Raw genomic sequence first — 11,845 nt, forward strand, 5'->3', positions numbered from 1 at the left:
TCTTGGTTCTATTTCAAGTCATGTTCTCAGAAAATTAAGAAAACCTTCCATAAAAAACACATTAGAAAAAATGTGCAAGGTTCAAAGAAAGTTGAACCTTGCCATATATGTTCCATTCTCAGCATCAACAAAACTCTATCCTCTATCTTGTTAAGTGTGGTCAGGTGTGTTGGCCTCCCCCATCCTAATGAACGCTTGTTTCCTTAGAAATGGGGTCTGTTTGAATAGAGTAAAATGAACAGCTTTGTACGAGTAAAACAAACAGAGAACAGAAGATTATAGGTTTGAATCTCACTGACGCCATGCCACAATAGAAAATAAATGTGTTTGCATGATTAGTGCCTAAGCAGATTCATTTCCATGTGCCCTCTAGATGGGTTAGCTGACAATGTCAGGAAAACCATGTGAACACGCCTCAATGGGGCAGAAGTTTGTCAGTTGTTGTGATTCTGGAAGGCCAGATGGCAACAATGAGAAGAAACTGCCATGTGGGGAATCCTAGAGGCTCTTTTCATCTTGTTCTTGATACCATGTCAATGCTAATTATGGCAAATTTGCTAGCTAACTAACCAACAGCTAATCGTGTATGAGAGACAATAAGTGCTCACTGCGCAAATGTATTTACGTTTTCAATAAACATTGGAGACTAAATATCGTTTACATGTTGTCAACATTCTAAGCCAACCCCATCTGTTTTGCCCCATAGTTGCTCCAGCATTTGTTTTGTTGCTAAGGGAGGGAGGGAGGGAGGGAGGGAGGGAGGGAGGGAGGGAGGGAGGAGACAATAGTGGAGTTTCCTGGAGCTTCTTCAGTGAGTCATTGCAATGTTTAGAGTTGTAGGTAGAGTGAAATAAAGACAAGTACATAAAACAAATTAACTTCATCAGCCCTGTCTCCCCTAGGGATCCAACAACATGTTCACTTACTGGTAGCTCTGTCCAGCCCAAGCACGTCATAGATGAAACTCGGGCTGTTCTCTGTGCACCTTACTTTTTGTAGCAGGTTAGGAGAATTAGTGGTTAGGAAATTGGTTAGGGTTAGATAAAATGCTAAAATTGTCCCCGACACAACTGGAACATATAACCCTGAGAACGGCTTGTTTCCACTGACGCGATTCTGCTAATAAACTTGGAAAGACCCATAGAGATAGATAGATAGATAGAGGACTCATCATGGATATTACCATTGAGGTCTTTCACAATTTTAAAGTAGTCAACTGGATGAATTTGGAGCAATCAGCCAAACAAGAACATTTACTACTCTAAAAACGAGATAGCCTCAATGGCGCTGCCCGTGCTGTCACAGACACTATGATGGCACAGACACAAAGATGAGTCCTCTATCTATCTCTATGGAAAGACCCTGCCAGGTCCTTTGAATCCACCTGTACACTCATATACAAATATAATCATCTGTTTTTATATTTTCTGGTGGTTCATTTTCTGTCTAAAAATGATTTGTAATTATGTTCCGGTCCCCCGACCATCCGCTGAAGAAAACGATCTGCCCGCCGGCTGAATCCCTGGTCTACATTAATCTACCTCCTTACCTCCTTACCTCCTTTCCTAGAAAACACTATGATGTTTACTTGAGGTGTTTGACTGTAAATCCTACACCTGATTTCACCCAGCCATTGAGGGTTTTAAGGCCAACTAATATTAAAATATTGTAAACTTTTTACAGGGGGGTGGTGAACCTGAAACATTGCATTTATATAAGGGAGTTGGGGGGGGGCTAGCTTTAGACTGATGTCATCGGTTCTATATTATTATTAGACCAAAGGTGTGGGTGTTATGAAGAATCTGTCAGTAATTTATGTAAAATGTTGATGGCCGTGAGTGAGAAACCATGTTAGCTACCTTGTGTTGAAATAAGATGAATATTATACTTTGGAGTGTAAATAGAGGACAGACTACGTCATCGACACTCTCAGAATAGCCCTACTTGTTTGTACTATGTACACATAGAAACATTAATATATGTTTAACTCTTGTTTTACTTTTTAAAACTATTTATGTACATTATTTTTGTGTTTTTCTTTCTCACCTTTTATTATTTTATTTGCTAAGCACTTTGAACTGCATTTTTTAAAGAAATAACTTCTGACCTGCGTATGTGTGGTGGACATGAGTCTGTCATGATTGTTCATGGTAACGTGAGGAGGTAGCAAGCCCTGCATGCGATTTTCTGTGGCCCTTGGTCAACAAGGGATTTCCTCTTGGTCTGATGGTTTACACGTTGGTTTCTACAGCGGCAGACCGGGGTTCATAACCCGCCAAGTACATATTTGTCTGTTATTGTGTCAGTCCAACACAGGTGGTACAGCATGTGAGCTGTTAACGTTTTCATGAAGAACCCTCCACTGTATTCTAACTAGACTGTAGTTATATGAAGAACCCCTCCACTGTGTTCTAACTAGACTGTAGTTATATGAAGAACCCCTCCACTGTATTCTAACTAGACTGTAGTTATATGAAGAACCCCTCCACTGTATTCTAACTAGACTGTAGTTATATGAAGAACCCCTCCACTGTGTTCTAACTAGACTGTAGTTATATGAAGAACCCCTCCACTGTGTTCTAACTAGACTGTAGTTATATGAAGAACCCCTCCACTGTGTTCTAACTAGACTGTAGTTATATGAAGAACCCCTCCACTGTATTCTAACTAGACTGTAGTTATATGAAGAACCCCTCCACTCTATTCTAACTAGACTGTAGTTATATGAAGAACCCCTCCACTGTATTCTAACTAGACTGTAGTTATATGAAGAACCCCTCCACTGTATTCTAACTAGACTGTAGTTATATGAAGAACCCCTCCACTGTGTTCTAACTAGACTGTAGTTATATGAAGAACCCCTCCACTGTGTTCTAACTAGACTGTAGTTATATGAAGAACCCCTCCACTGTATTCTAACTAGACTGTAGCTATATGAAGAACCCCTCCACTGTGTTCTAACTAGACTGTAGTTATATGAAGAACCCCTCCACTGTGTTCTAACTAGACTGTAGTTATATGAAGAACCCCTCCACTGTATTCTAACTAGACTGTAGTTATATGAAGAACCCCTCCACTGTGTTCTAACTAGACTGTAGTTATATGAAGAACCCCTCCACTGTGTTCTAACTAGACTGTAGTTATATGAAGAACCCCTCCACTGTATTCTAACTAGACTGTAGTTATATGAAGAACCCCTCCACTGTCTTCTAACTAGACTGTAGTTATATGAAGAACCCCTCCACTGTGTTCTAATTAGACTGTAGTTATATGAAGAACCCCTCCACTGTGTTCTAACTAGACTGTAGCTATATGAAGAACCCCTCCACTGTATTCTAACTAGACTGTAGTTATATGAAGAACCCCTCCACTGTGTTCTAACTAGACTGTAGCTATATGAAGAACCCCTCCACTGTATTCTAACTAGACTGTAGTTATATGAAGAACCCTCCACTGTGTTCTAACTAGACTGTAGTTATATGAAGAACCCCTCCACTGTGTTCTAACTAGACTGTAGTTATATGAAGAACCCCTCCACTGTGTTCTAACTAGACTGTAGTTATATGAAGAACCCCTCCACTGTGTTCTAACTAGACTGTAGTTATATGAAGAACCCCTCCACTGTGTTCTAACTAGACTGTAGTTATATGAAGAACCCCTCCACTGTGTTCTAACTAGACTGTAGCTATATGAAGAACCCCTCCACTGTATTCTAACTAGACTGTAGTTATATGAAGAACCCCTCCACTGTGTTCTAACTAGACTGTAGCTATATGAAGAACCCCTCCACTGTATTCTAACTAGACTGTAGCTATATGAAGAACCCCTCCACTGTGTTCTAACTAGACTGTAGTTATATGAAGAACCCCTCCACTGCTATTACTGCCATGATATCACACAATCAATGTATAAAAGGCTCATTATTTATTCTGTCTAAAAGCCTGATGATGTCCAAGACACGAAACACGTTGGTTTTTCTTTTAACAGTTCAGAAGCTTTCTTATTAACTTCCACTGTCCTCTAAGAGTTGCTGGATCTCCTCTCTGTCACACGATCACCGTCACAAGAGAAACAGATGATTAAATGAAGAATCCGAGGTGAAATCAGGTCAGGTTTAGTCTCTTTATTTGGGTTAGGATAGAAGAGGGTGCAGGGTCTGAGTACAAGCTTTTACAGTGACTGTGGCAGAGGTACGCAGCACGTTTCATTGAATCCTAGAACCCTAGAAGTCTAGAACCCTAGATCCCGTACCCTCTTCTAGCCACGACAACAGACCCACACACACACACACACATCCGTACCCCCATAGATCAGAGTCAAAGGAGAAGCACTAGTCGTCTCGTTTTGGGCTGAATTTAGGTTTGAAGAGTAACAGGATGGTTGGATGAAAAATTAATTATGCGAGGGGGAAAAAGAGAGAGAGAGAGGGGAAGGGAGGGGGCTGAAAATAACAGAGACGGAGAGAGAGAGAAAAAAATTGAGAGAATATCTAGCTATCTACCTATCAACCCACCACATCTGGTCTTTGTTGATCTGTGAGTTGTTGTCGCTGTTTATTTACGTCAATAGTCTTAGAATCCATTGTTGTTTCGTGGTGTTGACGTATCTGTCCAATCAGGGCGGCTGTACGCCACAAGTCTTACATCTCTCAAACAGGTAGAGGGCGCCGTCTCAAGAGGGGAAAAAACAATTACCTCCCTCCATCCCTCGCTCTCTCCCTCGCTCTAAAAAAAATGATCTAACCGCGGAGAGGATCACCGGGGGGATGAGGGGTCGGATGGAGGGATGGAGGGAGCTTTCTATCTTCCTATAGATAGGGTGCTTTCTTCCTGTCCCTTTTAGCCTTCCCCCCTCCTCCTCTACTGTGCCCTTCCTCCGCCTCTCCTCCGCTCACTCTCTTTCTCGCCCTCTGGGACCCTCACTTGCTGGACAAGGTGTAGCAGCCGTGCTGGTGCCACTGCATGTCACGGATACGCCTCACAGACTGGAACTGGGGGTGACGGGCGCCGAACTCATTGAAGTGCTTGTAGTCACCCTTCTCCAGGAGGTACTGGGAACCACGGTATCCAGGGAACTGGTAACCCACCCAGCTGGAAGAAAACAGCAGAGGAGAAGGGGGATGAGTGGAGGGATGGAGGGACAGAGATAGATGGGGAAGAGAGGGAGAGAGATGGGAGAGAGATGGGAGAGAGAGGAGAAGTTGGAAAGGGCTGAGTGAATGAGGGCTGGAATGGGGGAAGAGAGGGACATAGATGGGAGAAAGAGAGAGAAGAAGGAAGAAGAGATGAACAGAGATGAGAAAGAAAGACGGAGAGAGAATCAATAGTGTGAGACAGAGAGAGAGGCCAGGAGGGACACAGAGGTAGAGAAATGAACAAAGAAGAGTAAAGTAGAAAAGAAAGCGAGAACCGAGGGAGACAGAGAGAAAAGATGAGAAGCCGACAGCATCAGAGGAACAGGCAGGGGAGTTGGAAGCTGTGAGGGAGAGATGTGTCTTGCTAAACAGAGGTATTGATCTGTTTGTCACGTTTTGCCTGTAGTGGTACCTGTAGAGGTACCAGTCTGTCCGTTTGATGTTTCAACCAGAGGGGAACCTGTCTACTCACTGTGGGCCAAACCCATCTATGAAGGAACTGGACCTATCTCCTCTCTCAATGTGCAGATACACTGGAGAGACGAAGCTCACATGCGCACAGATACATACACACACATGTACATGCACGCATGAACGAACACACACAAACTGTGCTATATAAAACCCTTTGTTCTGATTCTGAAGAGGCTGTTTAACACAGGAAAGACATCCTGACATCATTCCTGCTGCATTTCTGAAAGTGAATCATAGATCTTCAGGGATACGTCCCAAATGGTGCCCTATTCCCTATTTAGTACACTACTTTTGACCAGGGCCCATAGTGCATATGAAGGGAATAGGGTGCCATTTGAGAGGCAGACTAGATTCTATTTGAAGTATGTAGACACAGGAAGCCAGAGGGAAACAGAGAGCCTATATATTAAATGATCTTCTAAATGGAACCCCTCTGACAATTAAAACTATTGTGGAAACTTTCGTCATTCCAAACTATTTTTGGAACTGTTGTTTCTGAATTCTATTATTTACATAGAAACGGTGGAACGACTCAGCCATTTGAAATGAATGAATAATTTGTACAGTAGATTACAAACGATCTAAGGTATCTAGGTTTGGTGATGCCTGGTTGTTTATGTCATAATGACATCACTGTCTCACTCACTTCCTGCTCTATCTCATCCTATAGACCAATGGCATGTTTGTCTGCGATGTGGGTGTGTCCTGTTGCCGCAGCGAGGACCACTCACGTTCCACAGCTGACCATGATGCTGCCGACCCTATCGGTGAATCCGTAGGAGAACAGAGAGGGAACATCATCATCCATGATCTCCATTTTACGACCCTTGAACTCTCCAACCTCGAACAGGCAGATCTTGTGCTTCTCAGGGTCCTGAGAGAGAGGGGACAGAGGGAAAGAGGGGGTAAGAGGGGAGGGAGGTGGGGGAGAGAGAGAGGTGGAGTTAAAAACTAACATAACATAACTAACAGATAACAGACCGAACTGACCAGTTTGGATAAATTAATGAATGGATGAATGAGTAGATGGATGGATGGATGGATGGATGGATGGATGGATGGATGGATGGATGGATGGATGGATGGATGGATGGATGGATGGATGGATGGATGGATGGATGGATGGATGGATGGATGGATGGATGGATGGATGGATGAGTAGGTGGATGGATGTTAAGAGAGATGATTACTAACAGCAGAAATACATGATGATCAGATAAGTGTATGTAAATGTATTCTGGCCAATGACAGAGATGTAGTGCTGGAGAGATGGAAGAACAGAGTGATGGGGAGAGAAAAGTGGAGGAGTGTGTGACATACCATACGGACGGGCCTGAAGGACAGCAGATAGTCGTTCTTCTGACAGTTGCTCCAGGAGTCCCAGCGAGGGTACTCTCCCTTCTCCAGGATGAACATCTCACCACAGAAGTTCATCTGCTCATAACCCACGAAACTGATAGAGGGAGAAAGGGGGAGAGAGAGGGGGAGAGAGAGGGAGAGGGGAAGAGGAGGGGTAAGGGAGGGGGAGGAGAGGGGGAGAGAGAGAGGCAGAAACACATTGAGAACCATGGTTGCAGCAACGTTTGATAGGAATAAATGTTAGTTTGTGTGAGATTGACAAACAGGTATGGGTGTGTCATAGTAACGTTAGTTTAAGGAAAAGATTTCACTACAAGTGCATGTGGGGATTAGGTGTGTGTTGGTGAAGCTGAGGTGTGTGTGTGTGTGTGTGTGTGTGTGTGTGTGTGTGTGTGTGTGTGTGTGTGTGTGTGTGTGTGTGTGTGTGTGTGTGTGTGTGTGTGTGTGTGACACAAATGAGGTGTGTGTGTCGAGGGACAGGCTAGTACTCACGGCCCGCAGTCGACACGCAGGGAGCGGACCCTGTCCATGCCCATGTCACACACGTTCATGCACTCATTGGTGATCTCCATACAGCGGCCCTGGAAGTTCTCCTGGTCGAAGACGCACATCTGAGATGGAGAGAGAGAGGGAGGGAGGGAGAGAGAGGGGAGAGAGAGGTAGAGAGCGAAAGAGGTGGAGAGAGGGAGGGAGGGAGGGAGGGAGGGAGGGAGGGAGGGAGGGAGGGAGGGAGGGAGGGAGGGAGGGAGGGAGGGAGGGAGGGAGGGAGGGAGGGAGGGAGGGAGGGAGGGAGGGAGGGGTTAGAGAGAGCGTGCGCGAGAGAGAGAGGAGAAAGATAAAAGAGAGAAATTACAGTTTAATTCTCACATCTTTTTCTTTGAGGCTGAACTGTGTAATGTAACAAAACAAACACTTTTTGAATCCCAAATGGTCCCCTATTCCCTATATAGTGCACTAGGGCTCTGGTCAAAAGTAGTGCTCTATATAGGAAACAGGGGGCCATTTTGGACGCAGACACTGTCCTTGTGTGATTCTCTTAGAACGCCTCCACACACACATAGCTATGGCAACTGTGACTTACCACCACAGGCAACTAGAGGCATTGTGTGGAAACGGTGTGTGAGTAGTTACGTACGAGTGTCAAAGTACCAACAATTATATAACATATATGTGTGGCCATCTGGTTTTGTATGCATACATTATGTGTGTGTGTGTGTGTGTGTGTATGCATGCATGTATGTGTTTGTGTGTGTATGTGTGTGAATGCGTCCATGTGTGTGTGAGTATGTGTGCATATGTGTGTGTGCCTATATGTGTGCGTGTGTGTGTGTATGTATATGCATGCATGCGTGTGTGTGTGTGTGTGTGTGTGTGTGTGTGTGTGTGTGTGTGTGTGTGTGTGTGTGTGTGTGTGTGTGTGTGTGTGTGTGTGTGTGTGTGTGTGTGTGTGTGTGTGTGTGTGTGTGTGTGTGTGTGTGTGTGTGTGTGTGTGTGTGTGTGTGTGTGTGTATGCATGCATGTGTGTTACCTTGTAGGCGTTCATGCCCATCTCAGATCTCTTCCCCTGGGCGGCCTTGCCGTCGGGCTGGGAAGCAGATTTAGACTTTTCTCCAGACATGATGACTGGAACAAAACAGAGGGATGACGGAGGGAAGGAAATCAAAGGAGGTAAAGAAAGGTACGAGGATTCAACACTAAGTTTAATGCTGTTTAAACAGACACAACTCATTTACCACTTTATCCCATTGAAGTCTACAACTTTTACCCAAACCTACTGTGTTCTAGACAGTAGAACCCTGCTTTACTCCTTAGCTCCTTAGCAGAGCCTGTAATTGATCAACGGAACAGAAAAATATAAGTAGCCATCTTGGATGAGGTTAATTAACCACATGACCACTACTGGCCACTTAAAAATGTTTCCTCGAGTTCCCTTACGATCCAAACATCAGTAAGAACAGAAATTAAGAGTTTGTTGTTGTTTTTTGCCCATGTACTAAGCATGTCCACTTAAAAGTAAATGAATCTCCAATGTAAAATAGTCAACCAGCTCTTATAGATAACAAGAACCATTCATTAAACAATCCCTGTGGAACCAGGTAAAACACGTCAGTGAAGGACAATAAGTTATTTATGTGTTCTGTCTAGTTACTATGATGCCATTTAGAGTGACCTGTATTTGAATTTGACGTTTGAGATACCTAATCTATCCCTCTCTCATCCCCCATCTCTCTGTATCTCTGTGTGGCCGTCTCTTACCTCTGCTCAGTGTGTGGGTACAGGAGTGGGCTCAGGCGGTCGGTGTGTGAGTGGAGAGGGCCCTCCCGGACCTTTTATATGCTGGCGCCCAGAGAGGGGGGATTAGAGTGACAGAGAGAAACCCGCTGAGCTCACAGCCAGGGAAGAATAGAAATCCCCCCATCATCAAAGAGAGAGAGAGAGAGAGAGAGAGAGAGAGAGAGAGAGAGAGAGAGAGAGCAAGATATGTAAATACTGCATGAGTACAGAGGTATGTATGGTGGTTGGTGATTGAAGTGTTGTTATGATGCACAGGTCTGTCTGTGAAGTTTTTAAATGTTATTGATTTTGTAAGTTTAAAAAAAATGTATTATAATGAACCTTTATATAACTAGGCAAGTCAGTTAAGAACAAATTGTTATTTACAATGACGGCCTACCAAAAGGCAAAAGGTCTCCTGCAGGGACGGGGGCCTGGGATTAAAAATATTTTAAAAATACAAAAGAAATATAGGACAACGTTTTGGACCTGTTGTTATCAGAAACATGTTTTCATGGAACACTGTCATATCCTACACTATATATGAAGTCCTTATTCCTTCTCATCAGTTTTATACATCTTTGGTTCTACTGTTTCACTCCCACTGGAAAGCCGGGTATCCAACAGAAACCTGGGCCCATATTCATAAAGCGTGATGATCTAGGATCAGGTCCCCCTGACCATCTAATCTTATTTATTATGATCTGACAGGAAAAACTGATCCTAGATTAGCACTACCTTGAGGCACTTTATGAATACCGGCCCAAATCCTAGATCTGAGCTAAAGGTTATGATTGGTATTTGTAATTGTATTTATTATGGATCCCAATGAGTTCCTGCCAAGGCAGCAGCTACTCTTCCTGGGATTCATTATGGATCCCAATGAGTTCCTGCCAAGGCAGCAGCTACTCTTCCTGGGGTTCATTATGGATCCCAATGAGTTCCTGCCAAGGCAGCAGCTACTCTTCCTGGGGTTTATTATGGATCCCAATGAGTTCCTGCCAAGGCAGCAGCTACTCTTCCTGGGGTTTATTATGGATCCCAATGAGTTCCTGCCAAGGCAGTAGCTACTCTTCCTGGGGTTTATTATGGATCCCCATTAGTTACTGCCAAGGCAGCAGCTACTCTTCCTGGGGTTTATTATGGATCCCCATTAGTTCCTGCCAAGGCAGCAGCTACTCTTCCTGGGGTTTATTATGGATCCCATTGAGTTCCTGCCAAGGCAGTAGCTACTCTTCCTGGGGTTTATTATGGATCCCCATTAGTTACTGCCAAGGCAGCAGCTACTCTTCCTGGGGTTTATTATGGATCCCCATTAGTTCCTGCCAAGGCAGCAGCTACTCTTCCTGGGGTTTATTATGGATCCCATTGAGTTCCTGCCAAGGCAGTAGCTACTCTTCCTGGGGTTTATTATGGATCCCCATTAGTTACTGCCAAGGCAGCAGCTACTCTTCCTGGGGTTTATTATGGATCCCCATTAGTTCCTGCCAAGGCAGCAGCTACTCTTCCTGGGGTTTATTATGGATCCCATTGAGTTCCTGCCAAGGCAGTAGCTACTCTTCCTGGGGTTTATTATGGATCCCCATTAGTTCCTGCCAAGGCAGCAGCTACTCTTCCTGGGGTTTATTACGGATCCCCATTAGTTACTGCCAAGACAGCAGCTACTCTTCCTGGGGTTTATTATGGATCCCAATTAGTTCCTGCCAAGGCAGCAGCTACTCTTCCTGGGGTCCAACAAAATTACGGCAGTTTATAACATTTTAAAAACATTACAATACATTCACAGATTTCTCAACACGCTGGTGTTGGGGTGTGGACATTTGATCCTAGATCAGTGCTTATAGGTCACATCTGTTTGGAGAGAGAGCAGAGATAGATGGATCTCGTTTGATAAGATTTGATGGATAATAAAATTGTCTTATGGACAAGGAGATACATGTTTGAAAATCATATGGTCTATGGTAGTATGGTATTATGGTAGTATGGTAGTATGGTAGTATGGTAGTATGGTCTATGGTAGTATGGTATTATGGTAGCATGGTAGTATGGTAGTATGGTATTATGGTAGCATGGTAGTATGGTAGTATGGTAGTATGGTCTATGGTAGTATGGTATTATGGTAGTATGGTCTATGGTAGTATGGTAGTATGGTCTATGGTAGTATGATCTATGGAAGTATGGTAGTATGGTAGTATGGTCTATGGTAGTATGGTATTATGGTAGTATGGTAGTATGGTAGTATGGTATGTATGGTAGTATGGTAGTATGGTAGTATGGTATGTATGGTAGTATGGTAGTATGGTATGTATGGTAGTATGGTATGTATGGTAGTATGGTAGTATGGTAGTATGGTATGTATGGTAGTATGGTATGTATGGTAGTATGGTAGTATGGTAGTATGGTATGTATGGTAGTATGGTATGTATGGTAGTATGGTAGTAGGGTCTATTGTAGTATGATCTATGGAAGTATGGTAGTATGGTAGTATGGTCTATGGTAGTATGGTCTATGGTAGTATGGTAGTATGGTCTATGGTAGTATGGTCTATGGTAGTATGGTCTATGGTAGTATGGTAGTACGGTCTATGGTAGTATGGTCTATGGT

The 11,845-nt window shown here is 43.7% G+C and overlaps 1 protein-coding gene across 1 annotated transcript; it reads right to left on the reverse strand.

Annotated features, from left to right (window-relative positions):
* Positions 1-4,918: 4,918 nt before the first annotated feature.
* On the reverse strand, positions 4,919-8,590 carry LOC120043048 (beta-crystallin B1-like; the record flags this gene model as incomplete). Its single annotated transcript, XM_038987779.1, has 5 exons — positions 4,919-5,090; positions 6,340-6,482; positions 6,929-7,061; positions 7,460-7,578; positions 8,496-8,590. Coding segments are annotated over 5 exons (662 nt in total), but the record flags the coding sequence as incomplete, so codon positions are not given.
* Between the last annotated feature and the right edge of the window lie 3,255 nt (positions 8,591-11,845).

This window comes from Salvelinus namaycush, unplaced genomic scaffold (assembly GCF_016432855.1).
Source record: "Salvelinus namaycush isolate Seneca unplaced genomic scaffold, SaNama_1.0 Scaffold848, whole genome shotgun sequence".
NCBI classification, from domain to species: Eukaryota; Metazoa; Chordata; class Actinopteri; order Salmoniformes; family Salmonidae; genus Salvelinus; species Salvelinus namaycush.